This window comes from Larus michahellis, chromosome 1, assembly GCF_964199755.1.
Source record: "Larus michahellis chromosome 1, bLarMic1.1, whole genome shotgun sequence".
Taxonomy (NCBI): Eukaryota; Metazoa; Chordata; class Aves; order Charadriiformes; family Laridae; genus Larus; species Larus michahellis.
The window spans coordinates 159,082,280-159,109,128 of NC_133896.1; the positions used below are offsets into that span (position 1 = coordinate 159,082,280).

Sequence of the window (26,849 nt, forward strand, 5' to 3'; positions counted from 1 at the left end):
TCTTTCTCTCAAATTTACTACTCATACACACAAAGCCATGTGACACAGAAAACAGCCAGACTAGTTCACTTAACAAATTTTGAACATTTTACAATTCTTGTAAGCTAAATAAACATATTTGAGCACTCCCTAACACAACAGTGAGCCTGATCTCTGCGCAGTAATGTGATCTCAGTGCAACAGTGAGAAAATAACAGGGAGGGGGGGAAGAAATAAACAGTTATACTCTGTCTCTAAAATGGCTGAGTGAGGATGAAGCAGAGATCATATCATTTGGATTTCGGTTACTCCCAGTGATCTACAAAGTCCACTTAAATGTTAGTTGGTATCAATGTCTAGGTACTGGAAACGATAAGCCCCTTGTAAATAACTAGTCTGTCTCGTAAGTGAAAGATTAGAAAGATAACGGTACTACTATTCAAGAGAAACATCTGAAGCCCTTCCTAAGTGGCCTTCTGTAGAAGACAGTGCACACATAGACTCAAGGTCCTTTTGCCCATACACTGCTTGCACCCAACACAAGCCACCTCCATATGACTGCCCCAGCGTAGTGCCACGCTTCTGCCGAGCACCTCGCGCTCATCGCCTGTGCGGCGTCTGAACTGAGGGGCCTGGCGTGGAGCACAGACAGACATTTTGAGCCTTTCTGCACCATGTTATCTCCATAATTGTGTTTTGGGTGAGGGGTGCGTGAACTCAGTCAACCACGGTATGAAATACGCATTTATTTTTGCAAGATTGTCAGTGTCAGAAGCCACCAAGGTCATGTTATACATCAGGAACTACTTTTAAACGACCTCAAGGGCTACTGCTCATACAAAACATCAGCAAGATGGCTGTTTTACAAATAAGACACAGCAAAAATAGTGGTACCTTGGAAGAAATTAAAAAAAAAAACTGGTAAAATATTAAGACTAAGATGATCCCAACATTAAAAATGGGCGTATATGTTAATTAATACTAGGGGTTTGGCCTGCCAAATGAAATATATGAATCCACTGAAAAAGACCCACATATTGTAAAGACAGAATGCTTACCACAGTAGAATAAATAGGGAGTTCTTTAAATGGGTTAACAAGCAGCAGTATATCACCAATGTAGGTCTGAAAAAAGAAGATATAATTGCTTCATTAAGTAATAAATTAAATCTTTAAGGAGGCTAATGATTTTCTTCCAGAAAGGACTTTTGTCAAAGCCTTTTAAATCTAGTGATCAATATATTAAACATAACTTGTGAATTCAGAGCTTTTAACTTCATAACTTTAAATTGAGATCTAAATTTACAATTCAGGCAGCATTAATTATTCTTTTTGTAATAAAACTGAGTTCTTCATAATGGAAAAGTATGCATAGAAGAATTGCACTGCATATATTATTAGTAGATTATTTGAAAGTTGATTTGTCATTTACCATTGGTTAAACTACAAAAGCATGACATGCCAAACTACAAAAAAACCCACACAAACAAGTTCCTCAAGCAATTTTTTTTATGGGATAGATGACATAATTTAGAAGTGCTATATTGGTTGCCCAGAATTGATACATTAAAATATGTTGCTTGTGGAGTAAGACAGAGAAACTGATGCATATATAAGTTTTTACGCATGTGTATGTCTATATGAACATATGTACATGCATATAGAAAAAAAATCCTGGCGATATTAAAAATAGCAAACCATCCACTGACTGCAAACGTGCCAAGATTTTATTATTTTATATTCAAACACTTGTATGTGAAAGTTGTACTTCAGTATAAGATTATAGGTCACCCTAGCTGCTATACTTCTCACTTCACACATGTAACTGCGGCTGTATTATGCTCTTGGAATGCAAAAATGCCAGACCTCTGTCTCTGAAGACATCAGAGAACAAACCATCATGTGAACAGTCCCAGTTATGCTGCCTTTGTCAAAATGAAATATTTTGAATTGGGGAGGTGGAAAATAATGCCTTTCATAGTAAATGTACTATTTTTTCTTCTGAAATGCAGTAATTTATTCCCTCTCCCTCTCTCCCACCCTTACTTCGCTGTTGGGTTTTCCTGCAGAATGGAACATGAAACAGGCAGTGTTCACTGCTAAGGAGGATTTTGGTTTGGAATTGGAGTCCAAGAACTTTTCCTTCTAACTCTGAGAACCAAATCACCCAAAAATGCAAGGATTTTCAGCATTGATGAATGCTACTAAAGCACAATGGTTGCTGTTGAGCAGAATATTAATGATCACTGCCTATAAATTTCCCTTAAGCTAAGAAGAATGCCAAAGCAGGGTGCAGGATCCTCTTAAATAAAAATTTTCAGTATTTTAAAATAAAAGATGACTTCTTTTTTATAAATACTGAGTATCTGTGGATTCTCCTGAATTCAGTTAAAGTTATCTGTGTTTGGCATCTTTGAAATCGAGAAAAAGCAAAAGAAATACTCATAATAAAAATTCTAAAAATCAGAATTTTTATTATCATCGAATGCCATAACAACTAGAATTGAAGTTCCCAAAATTTCAAAAGTATTCATAGCAACATGCCAATTCCCCATATTCCTTCAGTCTCAACAGTGCAATCAACTTACACATTTCAAAACAATTTGCATGTTTCATATTAACATGCCACTCAGCTGTTCAGTAAGCTAGAAATAAGTAATGAATAAGATACGAACAGGGATAACAAAATTTTCAAGTGCAGATTTTTCTCCAGAAGTAATCTGTACCTAACTGTATGCCTCCCAAGTTTAATAAGGCAAAACCAGGAAAACCAGCTTTACAAAAACCTTGTTGTAATTATTTCATTTGGTATCTAGGTGATTAACATTACAATATAGAGAATGATTTCTGTAATATAGGAAAAGACGAGTAATTAAATCTCCCATGTGAATTACAAGCTTTTCAAATGTAAATTTATTTTAAATTTCCAGTAATCATGTGCTATGTTTAAGTTAATGTAACGTTAAAGACAGAAGGATCTTTTGGTAGTTTGAGAGATTACACGTGATCATCAATCTTTACCAATACACTTGCTCTGTGAAATAAACACACATAAATTTTATCCAAACCTATCTAATGCTTTATTCCATTTTTTATTTCTGCTTTTCCTATATAAGCTTGAGAAATTGCAGGGCTTAAATACAGATATGTCCTGATCCATTTAAATATTAGTCATGAGTCTGGGACAGATTACTGTATGATACTTATGATAGTATTCCTATTTTTCCTATTCTCTCATTTGCTCCTTTTTGAAAGTTTATTGTTGATAGCTGAATAGCAACTCACATATATCTGATTATTATTGAAACGCTTCTGAATCTCATAAAGCAGGCTGCTATCTGTTAGCTCACTCAGAGAAGCCAGGTCGTCATTTGGAGCTGGAGGCATTAGGTTGATCTAGAAAACACAAATTAGAGAAATAAAGTAACTTCACAACAAATCATCCTGTACCATTATGTTCTAACCTGAAGTATAAACCTAGATCGCTAGAATTTATGAAAAAAAAAATGCATTAGAAGTGGAAAGTTGTCACTCCTCCCAAACAATTACACATCATTAATCTTAAGCAAGAAAAGTACATAAAAAAATTATTATCTATGTTAAGGTATATAACTGCATGAGTCTGATGGGCTCTTAAGAACATAGACCCCTACTAGAGTGCCATCTGCTATCCCTGGACCCATAAAGATTCCCAGCTCTAAAGCAATTCTCCTGCTCTCTTCATTAAATGTTTATGGCAGAAGAAATGAAGACTATAAAAGTTAGTGCACTTGTAAACTGTTTACTGCATAGTGTTTAACAAAGCTCTTGTACTACTCTTCATCATACATGATTTAAAATTCTATTAGAATTTTTCCTGCAGAATAGAAAGAAGTTAATAAGAAGTGGGAGTCATGTTGTCAAGGAGACCAGAAGAGATTCAGAAGCAGCTACTTCAGCCAAAACTGGTGAATAAAATGAGCTTTACATTTTTGAGATTTAGGAGGAATAATATACGCTCTGCAAGGTAAAGCAAATGCTAAGGAAACCACAACAAAATCCAAAAAGACAGAATAGGAGACAGAAGAAAAGAAAAAAGAGTCAGTGATATGAGAAATTTGATTAAAGACAAAATAAACACTGATGCATTAAGCAGTGTGCTTATAAATTAGGATCTACCCTTAAAATATAGGATGATTCCTTTTTTATGTCAGCCCAAAGAAAAATATTTTTGCATCTCAGCAGAATACCTAGAAACAGAAAATTCTCATGTGAACAATGGCAGAATTATTTGAATTGTTTGTTCAAAGTTTACTAAAATACTCTCTTGGTGTCTGTTTTGAGGATGGACAATGAAGATGAAACTTCTTTGTTCTATTGTTCAGCTTAAGATGAAGGCTCAGGAGAAAAGCAGACACTGCCCTTTCTTGGAGAACAACTCCGCATCCTCAGCCTCTGGCACTGGCACGTGGCAGGAAGTCAGTGACAGAAGCAGCAAGCAGACTAGGAGATTTTAGAGGGAACTGGAAGAGTGCTTCTCGCAAGGAGAAGACCCCAAAGACTATGGATACTGGGGATCTGATCTCAAACTTCTGAACGTCCATTGTTTCCGTAGGTTCAAGGTCTAGTTCAGAAATCACAGCACTCTGAGTTCTCTTCCTACACTTCCTACACTAGAGCTGCACTGTGTGATATTGCTGAAGAATTTAATCTTAGCAATACACGACTAACAATGTCTCTTATTCTCAATGTTTCAAGATTCTTGAAACATGCATACAAACACTCATTCACATGCAATTTTGCTTACTCTTCTATTTTACAAAGAAGAAACAAACGATGCACACCAGACATCACAACCACAGAACCACTAGTCCTTATGACATAAAATAAAATCTTGTTTTTTCTGCTTAAATATTTCACCAGTGTTACTCATATTCATGTGCCAGTATGGTACAAATGAAGTTACAAACCCTCAAAACCTTCTCTAGTCTATAAACAGAGAAATATAAATACAAATATTAGAATGTGAATTTCACACTTCATTTTACACTAAATATTCTTGTGGGTTCAAGGTTTTTGTCAAAAAATGACTGTCCTTACATCATCGGGAAAAAACCCCAGACACCTCTTTTAACGTGTACTTACTAGTTGTTTACCTCACGCCGTGCCACTATGAACATTTTTTCTTAGCTTCCAAGCTTTTTGATGGCCTTATTTATCCTGATATTATGCAGTTGCTTACAGCCCAAAAAACCTGTTATACATATATATACACACTTGTTTTTCATAGTGTATATATATATGTATTTATATATATACTTGCCCAAATCAACCTACTCGTCACAAGCTTAATCACTAAAGAAACTGCAAAATAGAGAAAAATTAATCTAAGAAGTATTACATATCATGTATGAAGCTCCTCAAAGACGAAAGGTATATGTAAGCAGAGCTTTCAAGATCCCAAGCTTCTGTTGAGTCCCAGACACTGTGGTACCTTTTCTCTATGGAGGGCACACTTCTACTCTTTTCTCTACTTCAGGCACTGTAGCCATCATTGTATTTTTGTTTCTTGTAATAGCTCTGTCCTCGGTATTTTCACAATAATACTGGGGACTTCAAAAAACTTCCATTTTAGGACTGACACAGTGACTTGAAAAACGTTGGAACCTCTTCTTTAGTCTTTAGTAATTTCCTTACTATTCCTCTAAAGATAAATATATTCAGTAGAAAATAATGTTTAAAAAAAGTATATTAGGAAACAGGCAAACTCCTCACAGCAAGCTGTCTTCTTTTTTTGTCAGCTCTCCCATCAGGCAATTAATGTTGACGACTAAAATGGTATATGTAAACCTCATAGGCATGTAAGAGCATGAATATTAACAAGAGATTTTTCAATGTTTTTCCACTCACCCACTAAAACAGGAAAGGCAGGCATCTAAACTGCATTCCATCTGCAACAGATGTTGAACTAGACAGATAAAGTAGCAACCCATAAAAAAAAAGTAAGGAAAACGTACCTTACAACACTAGCTCTAGATGTACTACCTGCGTAGAGGTACAAGGACAAGAAGGCAGTAGTGCCCAAGCACACTTTAATGATGCTTTTCTTCTTTCCCCATAAATTATTTCTTATTTTCTCATAAAAACTGTGAAGAAACACCTCTCATTCCATTGAGTCCGAAAAGCAATAATTGTACAAATGCAAACGAGTAAGTATCTCAAGGAGATTATTTACTAGATTATCTAATGTAATGATTGTTTCTTACATGAACATGTAAATTTCACACTGTATCTTCCCACAGTCCTTATCTCACTGATTCATTTTTTACAAAGGGATGTACTCTGAACTTGTGGAGTCTATTCTCCTTTTCCTGTCTATTCACAATACTTCCCTTTAAAACATTTGTATTCTCAGGCTCAGAAAGCGAAATATGACTTTCAAACAAGACAAACATACGCAGGTTGCCTGCTATTTCTGCCTGTGTCTTTCTGTCTGCCTATTCTAGAGGTTTATTCCTCACCCCATTAAAGTGAATGCAGATTTTTCTGTCACACAAAACATGGAATTTCTTACTCTTTTTGTTTTTAACCATGGCAGTTGTATGTAAAGCTGGGTAGAAAACAAGAATTCCACTTGGCAAAAAAAGTGAATTACATTTTGACATTTGTTTCTGATGAGGCACATAGGAATAAAACAAAATGAACAAAAGAATTCCAAGAACTTTTTAAAGTTTCTTGTAGAGGGAAAGCAGATGGAAGACAGAAGCCAGTGGCCTCCTTCCCTCATTAGTGTGCTCACCTGGCTTGCAGGAACAAAGCAGGCACAGGTCTTCACTATACTCCCTTGTGTCCTATCAAAACTCAGATCACCTGTGCCAGAGAATGAGCTTCTCTTAATATACTTTATAATGATTAAACCTACGCTAGGGTAGAGTCAAATGTAAATTTGTAAATAAAAGAAGGGTTTGGATTCAAGCACTGCCTGAGGTTCTCCATATTTTCTAAACTGTTAGCACACTTCCTTGTACATTCTTGGCTCATGTCAGCTGGCACACACGCAGATAAGACCTGGGTATCATTCAGGTCATGCATCAATGGTCATTTCCCATAAGCTGTTTTGACATGGCCCAAACTTTTGAGGGAGAAAAGAGTTTTGTCTTATAGGTGTGCGCTGACCCATCCCACATATCCCTAGGCCACAGAACAAGCCCTACCTTGTTTTGTTTCATAATGTAGATATAGCCAAAGATGCTGACTCTACAGACAGGTGCTTACAAATGTGAAGTGCTCAGTTAAACTCCAAGGAAGGGAAGTTGAAATATTCCTCCATGAACTTTTATATTTTTTTTTCCTATGAAGTTTAGGATTTGGTGATTCAGCATTTTCTAACAGTCTTTGCATCAAAATTCACAGCTCAATGAGCAAATAAATCACAATTAAATTAGAAATTCTAAATGCATTAAAATCACAACTGATTTGACCTGGTAGTAAACTTTATTTACATTATTAATAACTTATTTGTGGGCTCCTTCAAATTCTGTTCTTCTCATCTACTTTTCCAAACGTACAGATGAGTTTTTTCTATTTTTTCACCTTGATGCATGTATCACGCTATCATACTGATTGCATGATGCATATTTTATCAGACATAAAAGAATAATAGCCATAAACACAGCATAAGTTCCAATATAAATATGCCTCTGGAAGTTACTAGTTTTTGACATTTTTGTAATGCTAACAACGAAGATTCCTATTTACTCATTTAAATTACATATACTTAACAGCATCCACATTCTGCTTCGATAATAATCTCTAATAATTTTACTTATTTAAATACTTGTGTCACTGAAATAAGTATGCACTCTAGCTCTTACATGTAACACTGCAATATACACAGTTGTCCCTTGTGTATGTGGTGATACTAGAACAATTAAAAGGGCATCAGGGGATAGTCTATCACATAGTTCATATGGCCAACAATATGAAAACAAGAATTATACGCCAAAGACAAAATATTTTTTTAAAAACAACCAATTAAGCAAAATAAAAGATTTAATCTATATTTGTTTGTAGCATGAAGCACACAATTCAGTTCCAGGCCAGTAATTTCAATCTGCTATCAGAAAAATATCCCTCCCAGCTGAGAGGAAGAGAAATTGCCAGCTATGATAAAATTCTGGAAATTATTCATACTGCTTGCTTTGTTTGGCAGCACAGACCTTGACATTACAGACAATCAAAGAACATCTTTTACCTCTGAAAAGAAAAGCTAATACAAGCCAAGAGAGACCCAAAATGCTTTATCAGTGCAGCCATTTGACCCCCCTGCTTCATGTAATAAAAATCTTACTTCATGAGAAATAATATTTTGTTAAGGCTCTTTTTCATTATTTTTGCACTTAAAGAAACCTGAGGCTACAAATAAATTTGAGCTGTTAGTTTTCTCAAAACCAAAAAAGTTACAAGCTTTCTTTATTAAAAATGCATGTTTCAGATGTAATAAGGTGAAATTTTTCTCTCTGTTCCCCTAATAAAGGCCTAATCTGCATGCCATAGCGCCTAAGAAAGTATGAAATTTCTGACACAAAGCATAGGAAATATCATGCTGATCTATTTCAATAATATATGAACATAAAATCCAAGTAATGATTCCACATATCCTATTGAAAAATTAAACAGTACATGATTACTTTGAATGTAGTTTGGAATGCAACTGGTAAGAATAAAAGATTAGTATACCTAAGAGGCAGAGACAGGGGGAAGGGGTTGTTCAAAGCTTTTCTTTGGTATCAGTGCTAAATAAAAATTTTACTTTACAAATTGTGAAATGAAAAATAATAAAAGTGTGTTACTTGGAAATACCATCTCTGAAAACTAAGATCTATATATTATGTACACAAATATGGATATGATATACACATACCTACAGTTCATAATACATGGTTAAGGAGTACAGAATACACTCCCTGTCCTTACAGGGTAAGAAAAACTACATTAACATGAATAGTCAAGGTACGCAGAAATTTTGGTCTTGATTGCTGTTCTTCAACTATGGCAGTTTTTCCTGCCTCTTGATTCTTGTGGCCAGAGGTCAGCATGGAAGAAAAAAAGCACTGCTCATAGTAAGTAACAGGTTTAAGTTACTGCAGCTTACTGTTCTGTAAAAACCTGAGAGTGACAATAAATTCAACCAAAAAACATTAGCAAGAAATGCTGAAACAAGAAATATCTGTGACAGAAAGGCCAGTTTCCAGGATCACAATTATGTCACTTCAAAAAACTTCAAAAACTTCAAAATTCCTCATATTTTCATTTGTCAAAACACGGGAATTTTTTAGTTTACTAAAAAATAAACTATTTCCTGAAATGATGAAAGTTTTATGCTCTTTTGTCCATAAGAGCCAAAACATATTAAGCCCTTGCCAACTGAAAAGTTTTGTTAAACTCTGATTTTTATTTATTTATTTTTAATGCAACCAGTCATTTAAAAACACAACAGCGGAAACAGCACGGTTTCTAACCTATCCCATGTTAGTGCTGATTTCCCAGACAGGACTGTTCCTGCTTACTCATTTCTAAGGGAGCATCACTCCTTATTCAGCAACTGCAGATGTTGAGCAAAGTTTGTTGTTTCTCCTGCTTCTAAAAAACCACAAGATACACATTCATTCTAGCCCACGTCAAGTAGAATTTCACAGAGAGTTTTCTGCAGAAATTTCTGAACTATTGGAGGAAGAAGAGATTCACCTTTAAGCTGTCTTGTATTTGAATTGTAACTGTTGTGGGAAGTTGCACTGAAGTATAGTGAAACAGCAGAAGGAGTAAAGTTTTGAAATTCTGGGACCCTGAAGTGGCTACATCATGGTGGAGGAGTAAACCACCAGCATGAAAACTGGTTGCTCTTTCTCACCTAGGAGATTAGGTGCTCTTCTTCCCATCAGTTTCTGCATCTCTTTTACTGCACAAACTGTAAAGTAAAAGTCTAGCCTAGAGATAATGAAAACTTGAATAATTTTAGCTAAGTCTGTATCAAAACAGAATCAAGCAGAAGAAAGTACATATGTTCTTGTCCACGCTCCTGTTGAACATCTAGTATCTCATTGATGCTTATAAATACTTAAAGGGTGGGTGTCAGGAGGATGGGGCCAGGCTCTTTTCAGTGGTGCCCGGGGACAGGACAAGAGGTAATGGGCACAAACTCAAGCATAGGAAGTTCCACCTAAACATGAGGAGGAACTTCTTTCCTTTGAGGGTGGCAGAGCACTGGAACAGGCTGCCCAGAGAGGTGGTGGAGTCTCCAACTCTGGAGACATTCAAAACCCACTTGGATGTGTTCCTGTGCAACCTGCTGTAGGTGACTCTGCTCTGGCAGGGGGGTTGGACTAGTTGATCTCCAGAGGTCCCTTCCAACCCTACCATTCTGTGATTCTGTAATCATAGAATCATAGAACGGTTTGGGTTAGAAGGGACCTTAAACATCATCTATTTCCAACCCCCCTGCCATAGGAAGTCATAGTCTCAGCAAGACCACAAGCTAAACACCTCCCTCTCTTTTCCTACAATTATAGGAGGGTTCCTCCTAACAGGGTTGCAAGCATTTACTTTTCTGACCAGCAGTGCTTCTCTGTTGGATTGACTGTGTTTTCATCACATCACTGCAGAGTCAGCAAGGCCAGAAATTGTATGACATGAAAACAAGATGTAAGTCAAGTGCAAAACATTTTGTGGTATCTTCTGACTGAGTAGGGAAATGAGCGCTCTATGGGATTCCAAAGCTGAGGACTGTCAGAGATGGACTCGTATGACTGACACATGACCTCACTGATTGATCTCATATGATTAACACATTCCTCTGAACACGTTAAAAAAAAAATGTTATGCAGTTAGGCAGTTATGCAGTATTTTTGAGCTGAACATAGTTTAAATGGAATCAGTATCTTGCTCTTTTGTTATGCCTCAAACTCAGAGTAAATTATTTTAAATGAAAATTCTCCACTCCACCCTGGATTCTAAAGTAGTTTGTTTTTTTTTCTTAAATGGCTAAATACTTCTGGAATATGTGTTTCCCAAATACATGTAACAGAACATAAAACCTCTTGTACCAAAAAAACCCAAAACCCAACCCAAACAACACTTAAGTCCTAAACATTCAAAGCTAGGACATGCCGGATTTACAAGCAATCGATGATTGCCTCCTTTTGCATTCACCCTATGCACTGAATGAGATTGTGATCCTGTGGAGAAAACTCTAAAAGGTATCCAAATAATCAGTGCCTGTATCCTAATGCATTAGCACAAGAAAAGGAGTTAACACTGCAGCTGTAAATCTGGCAATTTCTATCTTTAAATTACAGTCACTTATTTTGCAACTTAATATTCCTCAGACATTCTCTTTGGTTTTGCAGCCTCCCAGGTTGTGTTTCTTTCCTTTGTAAACCAAAGTTAGAGACAAGAGCACATTTTGGGAAGTGCTAACAGTTGTTCCTCCCCTGTTGTGAACCTGAATAGAGTTTGAGGAGCTCCGAGGCCTCCGACTGCTACAGCCCCTGACCTGCCACCCATAGCTGGTAGGAAGCAGCTGTTCAATTTGCAGAGAAGGAACTCTTTGCAAAGCCAGACTGATGCAGGGAGTGATCAAGGAGACAAGGCTCCACAGTGCAAATGATATTGCTGTGTGGCGAGGGGAAAAAAAAATTACTATGGTCTACATTAACTTTGCAATTTCCAGACCTAAGCACTAACAAACATTTCAAGAAACTGCATGCTGTTACCTGTTCAACTTTGGCTGTGGTGTTCACAGTGATGTTTTCGGATGCACTGTCTTGAGATGGCTGCTTACACAAACCTTTAGTTGAATCTTTAAACATGGTGTCTTTCTCCAGCAAACTGTCTTGCTTGGCAATCGGTAAAGCCAGGGGATTGCTACAAAGAGAATCAATAATGCAGTTACACTCCTCCTGAAGATGTCAGACAGACAAAAGATTGCCAAATGTGGGTGGCACAAACACAGAACTAAGATTCAATTCAGGGCTGAGACATGAGTTCCTGGTCCAAGTACAAAAAAGAAATTGGTGAGAAATAAACTGTTCACATAGGTTGGTCTGTTCCCAAAGACACAGAGCAAAACACTTTGATTTAAAATTCACCTTTATGCATATCTTTTCTGAAGTAGAACTGAGCAAACCAAAGAGAATATGCATGAGTCTGCTTTTGACAGCACTAGGCTGGCAAATCAATAGCCAATTTGGAAGCGGAATTTAAAATACCCAATTAACCTACACAATACTGTTTTGAAAAATAGTATGTTTTACAATAACTCAATACAGATATTACCATTGCAGTTAAAATTAAATTCCATCACTTTTTAGCTTACTTTTAATCAGACAATATCCAAGATGCATTTTATGACCAAAAGCTGCTTTGAATTTGTGATATGCTAAAAAAAACAAACAAGGAAACATCACAGTCTGAAATTACTGCAACGATACACAATATTCTTCATTCACGTGTAAGTTAAACCTATTTTACATACATGGAGCTGTTTTCCTTACTGACGCTTCAGATGACATCACGCTTCTGAAAAAAAAAATGGCAAAATCTTTGATGATTTTGGCAGGGTTGTACATCCAGAGGAATTAGCAAGGAATCAGCCCCAGTAGTTGAGAACACAAACATCTTAAAAAATAATCATCTGGGTTCTGACAGTGCAAATGAGACAACCTCATGGAGTGTACAGCAGCTGCTTGCCAAAACGTGTGCATAAGTGCTTTGAATTGAGGAAATGTGGACTCAATGTGGGAATAGTGTATTCCACTATGGGATAAAGCCCAGATGCCAAACTAAGTTTAAAAAAATCTTGGCTATACTCTTAAATTACTTGAGTTTGATCACTGATTATAATAAAGCCAGGATTATATACACTGCTTACTCAAATGAAATGAAGGAGGATCCATAGATAACACTGATTTCAATTCAAGACAAGAACTGCTGTTGGAAACAAAACTGAAACACAGACAGTTTTAGAAAGGTACAGTCCTAAGCAGAGGCAAAGCACCTTCTAAGCAGAATTCATTGGAAAACAAGTCAAAGTAGTTTACCATTGGAAAAAAGATACATGAACAAAGCCTTTCTTTTGATGAAACCCTCAATCTGCAAACATTGAAAGAATTAGTTTCAACATTTTGTAATGAAATCTATGGTTCAGATTGTTTTGTTTCAGACATTTTAATGTAAAATGTCTAGCGGAACACTGGCGAAAATAAAAATTTCTATTTCCTGCTTTGATTTACCTAAGATAAATTTGTCATAAACTTGTTTACCAAATGTCACACAGACAAAAGATCCAAGAACCAACTGGTTTTGCCTGTTTTCTTGATTTGGACTGCAGAACAGAAAAGCCATTAGAGAACTACTTTTGTGAACTTGGCAATTAGATGTCATAGAATGAGAAATATCAGTTATTAGACAGTAGAAGAAATGAAATAGCTGTGACTCCCACAAGCACAAATGACTAATGCTAATGCACATTTTGCCCAGACTCAGAACTGAACAAAACATAATTAAATATAAAATTTGGTTTTGAGTAGTCTTTTGCTATTGGCCAAAACTGCTGAAATTCTGAATTGTTTTTAAGATTTAATGACAGGCAAAGAGAAGAAAGATTTAAAGAAAAGCATAAGCGAAATGAATTCAAATATTAAAAACTGAAGCACTGCCACTTATAACTTTTTATTATTCGTGTGATGTCTCTCTTAAAATGTGAAGATCCAGGATTTTTTTGATGTAGATTTGAACCTTACGCATTTAATCTCATGACTTCTGTGTTAAGTATACAACACACATTAGAAACACTTCTTAAAATTCAGCTATAAACTCCTCGCACAAATAAACTTTTCAGGTGTCACAAAAGAGAAACAGGTTGTAAATCACAGAAAAGTGTGAGCAAAAAAGCCTCTGCTTCTGTTTCCACAGATGCATTTTGAACTTAAAGAGGACAATAATGCCATGACTTAACAGGCTTGTTGCATGTATTGATGTACAGGAGAATAGCCAATAAATTATGTGTATTTGTGAGATCGTAATAGGACTTTATGTGATGGAAATGCTGACGTGTAATTCTTACTACAACAAAAATGTGAATGAGTACAAGAAAGAAAAATGTATTAAAATTACTCCAACAACTCATTATAACTCAGGTTCAAAAAGATACTGTGAAAAATAAAACAAATTGAAATAAAATGTTTCCAGAAAACAGAGGCTTTTTAGGAAAATATTTCTATCAACATTCATATGTATTTCTATTAGTCTCAAGATGAAGTCAGGCAATGCCATTGAAAACTGAACTACAGGACAGCACAATAGAAGATTTTATGTTAATGTATGCAAGTGGATTAGCATGAACTGTCTTCTTTTATGAAAATTAATGGATAATTAATAGATAATTAACCACAAAGGGAGACTTAACCCAAAATAATATTGCATAATAGACAGGAAGGAGAGTTCTCTAGGATAATTTTATTTGAACAAGGTAGGACTGTTGCTACTGGCATGCCTAACTGGGAAAAAATCTTGCATATTACATGGAAGCATAGCCATTTTCATTTTTAGGTGCATAAGCCATCATACATGGCTTACACATCATATACGTGTATGTTGAGTTTTTTCTAGATAAACTGAGATGGTTTTGTATAGCTTACTGTCCTCTGGCATGTCCTTGTTTATTAAGAAAAAAAAAATTATACAAAAACCTGGAAGCTGACAATCAAATAATTGGCAGTTTTATTATCAATATTTGAACCACCATGGCAGCTTATAACTCAGTAAATAGATGATATAAAAGGAATTATATCAAGGAGATTCTGCAATGACATTTTTGTGGGCTCTTTGAGCTTATAGCTTTTGTTGGAGAGAACTTCTGTTACTGTAAACCTTCCACAGGCAATGCTGAGATCCTCCAAACAACGTCTAAGCCAGTTAACATCTGTAAACAGCATAATCTCTGAAATTTCAGTCTAAAAAACTTGTCCCTGCTTCTCTCATAAGCAATGGTAGTTTTACTACACTACTGCCATCTACTTTAACAGAAGGATGTTTGGGTCTACAGTACTAACCTCTAACAATTCTACTATGGCAACCCCAGATAATTTTACTGGCAATTATAACAAACTATTTTATTACTCATGGTCTATATTTATAGAATTAAGGTTGAAAAAAGAGATGACAGATAAAAATACAAAAGATGATTTAGTAGATTTCCAAAACGAAAAAATTACTTGACACATCAAATCTCAAGAATCACAGAATGGTTGAGTTTGGAAGGGACCTGTAGAGGGCATCTTGTCTAACCCCCCCCCCGCTCAAGAAGGGACACATAGAGCCAGTTGTCCAGGATCATGTCCCGGTGGGTGTTGAATACCTCCAAGGACACCCATACAGGATTCAGAGATTGACAAATTGGGTTCAAATGATAATCTGGACTCAGCGCATCACTCTTTACAACAGAAACACTTACAGTTTATTGGAAATTGTGGGTAGATCATGGATGATCTCTTCATACGGCTCTTCTTGAGATAAAGTAGAAACAGCTAAAGGGTCTTTCATTTTTTCCTCCCAAACAATTTCAGCCTTCAGAAGCATTTCCTCAATAAACTCAGAAGCTGCAACATCTAAGACAGTGGAACACCAAGATATCAGATAAAGAAAACAGAGCAGAAAAGCTCCTTTAAATTCAAATCTCTAGATCAGATTAAGATTAAACATCCAGCTAGATAAAATGAAAATAATTACTCAGATATTGATCATAAAATAATACTTAAAGTTACTGAGAAAATAAAGGCAAAGTAAATTCAGTATGTAATTAAGTTGTCATTTGTAAAATCTCAAAACCATTCTCACTGTGTAGTGAATTGAAGTATTATTCAATACATAGGACTTCAGGAAAAGCAACAAAACTGTTTTCAACTCTGTATTTTAATGAAAACTTGTACTGAAATCCTTTTGCAACCTTTTTACGTTTCTACAAACTAGATTTATATGTCTTGCACGTACAGAAGTGCTAAAATCTCTTGTGTTTGCAGACCAGAAACATTGTTAACTCAACTATGTTAAATACATACTAAATGCGATCAGCTAGATATACTGTTAGATGATCTCAGTTTGGTCCATAGCCTTTCGTGCAAATACAAACTGGCACGTATCTAACCACAAACAACTTTCCTGAGGTTAAATGTCATGAAGTTCCCTGTGAGTGGATTTGTAGGTGGCACATTATATGAAGCATGACATATCTTAATTTATTATGCAAAGGAAGTTTCTCCTCATAATCTGACAGAAAGATTCTATTTTCTACATTCCTGGGTTCCTTCTTCATTTTATCCTAGGCATAGAACCATGTGTTTTCTTCTCTCCAACACTGCTATCTGGCATTACTGCATTAGCCCACCTTTGATCACTGGGTTAGACCAGTGGATCTGAAGCCTCTTCCAGCCTAATATATTCTATAATTGTGTTATCTTTAGATAACACCTGTTTCAACTTCTTGTTTCTAGCTGGTCTAAGAAAGTGCCACCTTCTGTGGGAAACAACACATGTTACACCGGAAAACTGGATGGTGGATTTGTTTTCAGTCAACAGCTACAGAGATTCCAGTTCATGAGGCTATGTACTATCATCAGTTGAGACAGATAAACGAACTCAGTAAGAAGTCACTAAGGAAGTGTAAATGCAGCTAACACCAAGGCACTGGAAAACTTACAAGGAAGAAACATAATTAAAAATAAACAGGGAATGCAACAAGTGGAAAAACATTATATCATTTGATATGCCATCCTGCACGATCATGACTAGCAGTTCTTAGCAATATATGAAAGAACATATATATACACATCATACGTGTATGTATGTATATAAACTATATGTATACACACATATATATATGTGTCTGTATCATAAAATCATAGGATCATAGAATGGTTTGGGCTGGAAGGGACCTTAAAGATCATCTAGTTCCAACCCCCCTGCCATGGGCAAGGACACCTCCCACTAGACCAGGTTGCTCAAAGCCCCACCCAGCCTGGCCTTGAACACTTCCAGGGATGGGGCATCCACAGCTTCTCTGGGGAACCTGTTCCAGTGCCTCACCACCCTCACAGTAAAGAATTGCTTCCTAATATCTCATCTAAATCTCCCCTCTTTCAGCTTAAAGCCATTATCCCTCACCCTATCACTACATACCCTTGTAAAAAGTCCCTCCCCATCTTTCCTGTAGGTCCCCTTTAGGTACTGGCAGGCTGCTGTAAGGTCTCCCTGGAGCCTTCTCTTCTCTAGGCTGAACAACCCCAACTCTCTCAGCCTGTCTTCACAGGAGAGGTGCTCCGGCCCTCTGATCATCTTTGTGGCCCTCCTCTGGACTTGCTCCAACAGGTCCATGTCCTTCTTATGGTGGGGACCTCAGGCCTGAACACAGTACTCCAGGTGGGGTCTCACAAGAGTAGAGAAGAGGGGCAGAATCACGTCCCTTGACCTGTTGGCCATGCTTCTTTTGATGCAGCCCAGGATATGGTTGGCTTTCTGGGCTACAAGTGCACATTGCCGGGTCATGTTTAGTTTCTCATCAGCCAACAACCCCAAGTCCTTCTCCTCAGGGCTGCTCTCAATCCATTGTCTGCTCAACCTGAATTTGAGTTTGGGATTGCCTCAGCCCACGTGCAAAAATCTTGCATTTGGCCTTGTCGAACTTCATGAGGTTCACATGGGCCCACCTGTCAAGCCTGTCCATTCCATCCGAGTCCCTCTGAATGGAATCCCTTCCCTCTCGTGTGTTGACCGCACCACACAGCTTGGTGTCGTCAGCAAACTTGCTGAGGGTGCACTCAATCCCACTGTCCGTGTTGCCGACAAAGATATTAAACAACACCAGTCCCAATACCAACCTCTGAGGAATATCACTCGTCACTGGTCTACACTTGGACATTGAGCCATTGACTGTAACCATGCAGACAATTCCTTATCCACCGAGTGGTCCATCCATCAAATTCATGTCTCTCCAATTTAGAGACACGGATGTCATGCAGGACAGTGTCAAATGCTTTGCACAAGTCTAAGCAGATGACATCAGTTGCTCTTCCCTTATCCACCAATATTGTAACCACATCACAGAGGGCCACTACATCTATCAGGCACAGTTTTCCCCTAGTGAACCCAGATTGGCTGTCACCGATCCTCTCCATATTTTAGTATAACTAAGAAATCAAGAAGAAAACAGTGTCACAGCAACTACTACATAAATAATACACAAGGATTTTCACCTACCTGAAGGCTTTTCATTATTGCAGTTAAGAAGATTGGGATTTGCCCAGTGCATCAAAAGCAGCTTCACAAGGTTGGTCTAAAATGGGTAAAAACAGTGGTGTTTGAAATGGCAGAAGTAGGACAGAAGCAGTATACCTGTCATTCAGTTTATTCATGCCTTCCTGCACTATCTGAAATCATATGATAAACCATAAAAAATACCTCCAAAACACCACCTTCTGCAGCTACTACACACATTGCTATAAATCACACAAGGCAAAAAAAATATAGTTCCTGTACAATTTCAGTGTACTCTCAGCATAACTGCACCCCCAAAGTCTCCCTTCATCCTTACACGTGTAAACAAATCTGCATCAGTATGGGAAAAAACCTAACACTCCATCACTACCTGTCATGACTTAGATCACAAATATTTCTTTATGCTTCACTAATTCAAGAACTGTGTACCATCACTGCCAAAGGGATATGACTCAGAGCCATCACGGTAGTAAATCTGTTCTCTGTCAGTAGTAGAAATTGGAGCATTTATTTTATGTTTACCAAATCCATTTAACACATTAGTAATGGTAGCAATTATAGTGTAGTAGAGTAGGGTAGAATATTATATAATGAAAAAATCTAAAACATATTTTTCAGTTCCTGTAAGACTGCTGCAAGCAACTGTTTTTAGCAAGCTCTTCTATTGCTGCACCAAAGTCTCTAGAGACAGTGCCCCATCAAAGGCTGTAGTATGTCTACCCTGATAAATTGGTTGGTTAGAAAGGGGTAAGAAAGTGAATAAGGGGCAAAAAATACATTTAGAATGTGAATATAGAGCTCAAGTAAATGAGAGAACTGTTTGCACTTTTGGATACATGCTAAAACAAATAGAATTTATAATGTAAATTTAACCAACAGGGGAGGCCAGGATGAGCACAGGGGAAAAAAAGCAGTGCAGAAAAGAAAGGATTCTTCCGAGCAGAAGAGAGCTACAGATAAATGGGACCTGAATTGGAAGGCACCTAAGGGAAAGGATAGTAATTTGGCAATAAAATAAACAATAAATAAATAAATAAATAAATAAAGGCTAAAAAGGAAGGAAATCAGTGCAATAAAAATAATGAAATTCAATATGGATTCAGTACACAGGAGGCAACTTACTACAAAATACCACGATAAGGAAGAATCAATTAAATGCAAAAAAAAAAAACCCCAAAACTTCTAATCACAGAAAAACAGGAAAATATTGTGGCAAATTTCCATACAAATAAAAAGATCTTGCTATCCTCAGCTTTCTAATGCTGACTTTCCATTCTAACAGTAACAGCAAAAAATTCAGCAAACTGTGGAAGCAGGGAGGAAGCCATAACAGCTTTATTGCCCAATTCAATTAGCCCTGATTTCAACTGAGAACCCTCAACACATACATCTATGTTTTTCATTATGAAAAAATGGAGAATGCTTAGTTATTGAGCTGACTAAATCATCAGCAGTTGCATAATCTCGTTAACAGCCATTCTGAAAAGTGGTAGTGATTCTATCAAAGGAGGGGGTGTTTAAATGCACTTTCAGTTTAGGAACAAAACACAGCTTTTTGAGTTACCAAAGTTCTGGATTTATGCCACAAGAAGTCCCTTCCATGCTGCAATGTCAATGCTTCCTGCTGAAAAAGAAATGACTCCTGCTGGAAATCCTTGATGAACATCACCAAGACTAAGGTATTCAGGTCACTGCTAATTTCAATTACCTGCTTGTGGGTACACGGAACTGTCTGTGTTAGTTTTAACCTCATTCACTTATGTTTTAGAAGGAGTATTTTAAAATCTAACTGCCAGATCATCAGAACTGTGCCTAACAGTAGAAATATTTGTAGAATAATTATAGAAAATTACTACTATCCAAAGCTGTTTCAATGCAGAGTTACAAATGCAGTAGGTATGACTATTTTAAGAGAAATTGCAATATCTAATGAAATATGGTAGACCCTAAGAATAAAATGACAATATATATTTTGATTCTTATTTTCCAGTGTTGTCTTTGCCAATTCATACAAACAAAAAATCCAGAAGCTTTTTCATCAAGCCAGAAGCTGCTTGCCCTCATTTTCAAATGCCTTCATAGACCCTTCATGCTTTACCATTCCCAGTCATTCAGCATTCAGACTCCAGTTCCCACCTCACATCAGTCTCTGATACTTTTTCAAATACCCATTTCTGTGCCTTTTCTAGGCTGCACCTTGTACTAGTAAGGAAGTCTTCAAAATAGTTGCAAAACTGCATTGTAAACCTCCATTTACAGTTTGCTCTGATGTGATACTTTCCAAACAGAAAAACAGGTAAGGCGCTGCCATGCCACCATGCAGGTGGATTGAAAAATGGCTCAATGGCTGGGGCCAGAGGATGGTGATCAGTGGCAAGAAATCTAGGTGGAGGTCAGTAACCAGTGGTGTACCCAAGGGATCAGTATCAGATCCAATCCTGTTCAACATCTTCAAGAATGATCCGGATGATGGGGTACAGTGCACCCTCAGCGAGTTTGCGGATGACACCAAACTGGGAGGAGTGGCTGGTATGCCAGAGGGTTGTGCTACCACACAAAGGAACCTTGACAGGCTGGAGAAGTGGGCTGACAGGAACCTCATGAAGTTCAACAAGAACTGCAAAGTCCTGCACCTGGGGAGGAACAACTCCAGGCACCAGTACATGCTGGGGGCTGCCTGGAAGGAAAGGAGCTTTGCAAAAAAGGACCTGGGTGTTCTGGTAGATGCCAAGTTGAACATAAGCCAGCAACGTGCTTTGCCACAAAGAAGGTCAATAGTATTCTGAGATGCAATAGGAGGAGAGATGCCAGCAGGTCAAGAGAGGAGATCTAAATGCTGGTGAGGCCACATCTGTGGTATCATGCAGAGTTCTGGGCTCCTCAGTACAAAAGAGACATGGATCCACTGGAGAGCAAAAGGCCACTAAGATGATTAAGGGGCTGGAGCACCTCACATATGAGGAAAGGCTGAGAGAGCTGGGACTCTTCAACCTGGAGAAGAGAATGCTCAGGGGAATCTCATCCATGTGTGTAAATACCTGAAGGGAGGGTGCAAAGAAGACAGAGCCAGGCTCTTTTCAGTGGTACCCAGTAACAGGACCAGAGGCAATGGGCACAAGCTGAAACACAGGATGTTCCATCGGATCAGGAAACACTTTTATAAAGTGAGGGTGACCTAGCACTGGCACAGGTTGCCCAGTGAGGTTTTGGATTCTCCATCCTTGGAGACATTCAAAAGCCATTTGGACATGATCCTGGGCAGCCTGCTTTAGGTGGGCCTGCGTGCCCAGGGGAGCTGGACTAGATGACCTCCAGAGATCCCTTCAAACCTCAAACATTCTGTGATTCTGTGTAATGTGGAAAAAGGTCACCTATGGCTTTTACAAAAAAGACCACTTTTTCTCCATCAGAATCAATCAAGACAGAATGCATGATCAGATGTGCAGGCAGACCACCACAATTACACTAAAAGAGCTATGGGTTTTTTTCCAAAATAGCAAGTGGGAAAAAAAACAGCCTGCCTACAGTGAACCTGAGTGTTAGTCCTCAGAGAAAATATTACAAAGAAATGAAGTGCAATTCACATTAACAGGAACAACACTTATGATCTAAGGTGCTAGAAAAACATGCATAGATGAACAGACAAAACACTGACTGGACATGGCTGCATGGCAGCACTAGAGTTGAACTGTTCTTTAAACCTAATGAAATACGTAGTGCAACAATGAAAATGGAAAGCTACAAGGGAAAAAAAAAAAGCAGAATAAATAAATTTACTGCAATAGGCACATTATAAAGCCTTCAAATACAATTTCCCCCTGCCAAAAAATGGGCCAAGTTTTACCACACATTAAATGTTACCTAAGAAAGCCCAATGCTCAGTTTCATAAACCACAGGCTTAGGAGTACCAGTGTTGGCCAGCTGACAGACCGTGAGGCTTGTTGCCAGAGATAAGTAACTGCAGTGACAGGGTAGGAAATATGGGGCATGAATGAGTGATAGAGATTCATCAAAAATCTCCCTACGCATTTGAGGCTGCAAAAGCAGCTCCAACCCCTCTCAAGTCATGTTAGTTTTACTGCTAGTGAATTAGCTGGTGGGCAGAATCAGTGCTCCCGAAAAGTGCCTTCCCCTCCTGTAGGGTCAGATATTTTCCTCTGAATGCTGCGCTGAATGCTAGATCTGTGCCAGCAACTGCAAAGGATAAGCTGCTGGCTCTGGCTGAGCTTTGAACTCTTGAGTTGTTATCCAAGTCACAGTGCCGCTACCTCAAATCATTTATTCCTTTTTCTTTACCATTGGAGAGATACCTGCTTAAGTTGTAAATTCAGAAATCTGGAGGTTTTATGCAAATGTCCTGATGCGCTACTTTGCACCACAATGAATATGCATCATGCAATTTGCACATACTCCCAGCAGTAAATTCCTTCAGTCCTCCACTTTTCTTCCCTGTCAAAATCAACATTTCTCCATTCCTCTCTTTCTGTTTCAAAGCTGCACATTTCCGACCATCCGAAGTGACCTGGTTCACCATCCATCTTTTATTCACACACCCCCATCCTTTCTTAATCCTCAGGCCCTTCTTTCTCTGCTGTATGAGATTTTCAGCTCCTTACATGTACCTCCCCAACTTGTTTTCTTCTACCTTTTTATTGGTGCTCTTCTCCCTTTTTTGGGGCAATGTTATTTCACAGAAACATAGAATCATAGAATGGTTTGGGTTGGAAGGGACCTTAAAGATCATCTAGTTCCAACCCCCTGCCATGGGCAGGGACACCTCCCACTAGACCAGGCTGCTCAAAGCCCCATCCAGCCTGGCCTTCAACACTTCCAGGGATGGGGCATCCACAACTTCTCTGGGCAACCTGTTCCAGTGCCTCACCACCCTCACAGGAAAGAATTTCTTCCTGATGTCTAATCTAAATCTACCCTCTTTCAGTTTAAAACTGTTACCCCTCATCTTATTGCTACACTCCCTGGTAAAGAGTCCCTCCCCATCTCTCCTGTAGGCCCCCTTTAGGTATTGGCAGGCTGATGTAGGGTCTCTGTGGGGCCTTCTCTTCTGCAGGCTGAACAACCCCAACTCTCTCAGCCTGTCCTCACAGGAGAGGTGCTCCAGTCCTCTGATCATCTTTGTGGCCCTCCTCTGGACCCATTACAATAAGTCCATGTCCTTCCTGTGCTGAGGACTCCAAAGCTGGACACAGTTCTCCATGTGGGGTCCCATGAGTGCAGAGTAGAGGGGCGGAATCACCTTCACGTGGATGAGGATTAGGCAGGGGATGAATTCCATGGGCTGAGAATATTCCTATGTCTGTTTAGAAAGTTGTCAAAACTTAGACAAGTTTCAAACTGAAAAACTCATAGCCACCAGATGCTTACAAAACAGTTTTTAGATTATAATGGATAAATCAAAGAACCCACCTTTGTTAGTATGGTCCATTGTAGGCCTAAATGTTAGTCTAACCAGTAGGAATGACTGTTTTTAAACATCCGTTTGGATGTTTTGTTTAAACATCCATTTGGATGTTTAAAAGATTTGCAATAAGAACACATAAATCAGGGAAGTAGTTTCAATTTTTATTACTATTATTATTATCATTACTAAGATTCTGTCATAGAAGTGCTGTAACTTCATGCTAGCCATATATTCAGCAGATGGAATAAATAAGATCAGATAAGTCATCGAGTGAAAAACTGCTTAGAATAGCACTGGAGACACATATTTAACTAATGGAATGAGGTGATAATCAGCACTTCACTAAGCATCGAGGACATTAAGAAGAAAAGTGCAGGTTAGTGACCTGTATTCACTTAAGCTACTGTGGAATGAAACAAACAAAAGTAAATCCCAAAACAAAGACTCCCAACATTTGGGAGTAAGGTAATTATTAAACTATTAGAGTTACTGTGAATTCACTTCTGAAGATCATATATTTGTTCCCCAAGACTGAGTGTCCCTTAAAACCAAAGTCTCATATGTAAACCTCTAAATAAGAGCAATATCATTCAGAAGGTAAACAGTGTTTTCTTTGTGATTGCAGATCTGATCCATAGTACTGCTCTAGACACAGGAAATGATGTCTGAAACTCATTACGGATCTCCCTTCTTAATACAATATAAATGAGGAAGATATTTTTTCTATTTGACTGCAGAAAAAAGGGGACCATAACCACCTGTGGTCAGCAAAGTGGAACGGAGTAGAAAAAGTAGGTTGCGGGAATAAGACTAGCAGCAGGGTAGAAAGAGTGGAGGGGAAAAAATAGAACAGAGCATGGATAAAATGATGGGCTTTGGAACTAACAGCATGAAATAAATGAAGTAAAGGGGAAGAAGAGAGATGTGGCAAGGAGCCAGGATGCAGGTAGAGACAGAGTAAGCAGAAAAAGAAAACCAAGGAAGAAAGTGACATGGTGACGAAAAAACACTGAGATTGGACAAGGAAGATTAGGACTGTCCGCAAGTGGGAAAAAGGAATAGGTATAACAGAAGGGCAGGAAGGTTGGCATGAAGCCAAAGCAGAGAAAAGAGAAAGCCTGGCTGAGAACCAGGGAGAGGAGGAGGGACAGAATCTGGCTGTGCAAGGAAATTAGGATTAGAATAAAACACGTATGGAAAGGACATGATGCCAGGCAAATGAATGGGACAATAAAGCAACAGCGTAAAGACAAGAACGGAACAGATTGGAGGCAATGGGACAAATAAGGTTACGTGTGGGAGGAATGAACTGTAAAGATTCTGTTCATACACAGACCTTGGAATGGAACCCAGGTTCCCTAAGTGTCACCACTACCTTTCTGCAGTCAGCATGTTTAACCTATATGGGCTAAGAGTATTCCTTTTAAACCTCTGGAATACTTCAAGTAAAGAAGGACAAGCTAATACTGTTTTCAGCTATCTAAGCAAGTGACAAAGGTTACTTAAAAGGTTTTCTATGGTTGAAATAAAGACTTCAGCAGTCTTTACTTCAAGACTGATAACCTACATTTCTGTTTTTCAGTCCACTGGGAAATTAAGAGAAAAAAATAAAATAAATTGTGGAAAAATATTATGTGATCTTGTGATTAAAGATGCTTGTAAGCTATGTTCCTACAGGTTCTATATCAATACTACAGAGAGGATCATAAATCTGGCACTTCTCAAAGTTTGTACCTGAACAGTTGTATTAGACTTCTTTTTCATATACACCTCTTGTATATAAGAGAAAGTTACTATAGGTGGTATTTCAAGGAAAATGAAATTTATATTGATCACTGAGATCCTGCAATAACCAAGTATTTAATGTAGTGCACATTTCAGCTTTAAAAACATACATGTAATCACTGAGAATTCTATAATAATTTTGTAAATTGAGGTTACCCCTAGTCTGTATATGAAGCTCAAACTTGTAAATCTATTTTCTTATAATTTGTTATTGTGTGAATCTAGCTTTTCTTGCCTTAGTGTTCTGTACCCACAATTAGTATTTGAATCATTTATAGAAACCTTCTGAATATATTGAGATTGAAAGAAAGATATCACAGGCAGAAATCCCAAAGTGGTCTCTCTGCTTGAGGAAAATGAGTGTAATTTGATCTGAAGGGAAATGGTGCTCATGCACCTGAGTACAATCACACATGCCAAAGACGAACAAAAAGACTAAAGAAAAGAGGGTGAGATATGTCTGGATAAAACATTCTCTAGAGGATTTTCTGACCATAAATGAAAGATTCCAACTGCTTGTCAGGGAAAATATGTATTCCCTGAGTGACTATACTCGATTCTTTTTGAAATACTGAATAAGCAGCCCCTTCTTTAGGCTCTTCTCATTGAAAACATTTGTAGAATATGTTTGCAGAAGTCCAGAAACTGCATTCAATGGCCAAACTTGAATGAGATTAAATATCACTTCCTACAATGAGTTCAGATATCCCATCTACATTGAATCATATTCTAATGATGGATGTGGATCTTACTTCTATTTTGAGGTTAATATGCATTTGAAGAAAAGAAAATGAAACTACAGTTCAGAGTTGAGTCAAATGACTAATCTGTTTTGGTAATGATGAGCAAATTAAATCACATAGCAAGAGGGTGTGTTCTCTCAGACTTCCGCAAGCAGCACAGAGTCCCTTCTATGATCGGAAAGAAATGCTGTGTTTCAATGAATTAACTAGACAGAGGGGTACAATTCAGTCCAGACAAACAAGCCAAACAAATGTGTGTTAAGGGAGAATATACTGACAGAATGGCAATTTCACACATAAATTTTAAAAATTACATAGGATGTATATAACATGCTAAGAAACACGAGGTAGGCATCTGAACTCTCTAAACAAATTCAATTTATTTGGGATATTTCCAATGTATTGATGTGAAGAAACGCTTGCTACTGCAGGAGTTACTCTTGGAGAGGTACAGTCAGCAGTTTAATGATTCTCTTATCCTTTTTTCTGACATCATGAAACTGTTAAACCTCAAAGCCAGAGGCTAAATCTGTCTCACTAAGTAAGAGAGTGCAATGGAGCAAGCTTAAGTATCCCTTATAATCCACACTGCTTAAGTGTTAGCTCTGCCCCCGACT

At 37.8% G+C, this 26,849-nt stretch overlaps 1 protein-coding gene across 4 annotated transcripts in view; it reads right to left on the reverse strand.

Moving 5' to 3' along the window:
- MYO16 (myosin XVI) overlaps positions 1–26,849 on the reverse strand; it is a 400,883-nt gene that overhangs the window by 188,263 nt on the left and 185,771 nt on the right. For 3 of the 4 annotated variants that reach the window (XM_074561661.1, XM_074561651.1, XM_074561642.1), the window contains 5 exons: positions 18,267–18,342; positions 15,469–15,622; positions 11,729–11,879; positions 3,264–3,374; positions 1,038–1,103 (listed from right to left, as the gene is read on the reverse strand). In XM_074561661.1, the coding sequence (XP_074417762.1) occupies positions 1,038–1,103; positions 3,264–3,374; positions 11,729–11,879; positions 15,469–15,622; positions 18,267–18,342 (558 nt within the window). The remainder of the gene's footprint in view (positions 1–1,037; positions 1,104–3,263; positions 3,375–11,728; positions 11,880–15,468; positions 15,623–18,266; positions 18,343–26,849) is intronic. The other variant, XM_074561671.1, reaches the window with a different exon arrangement.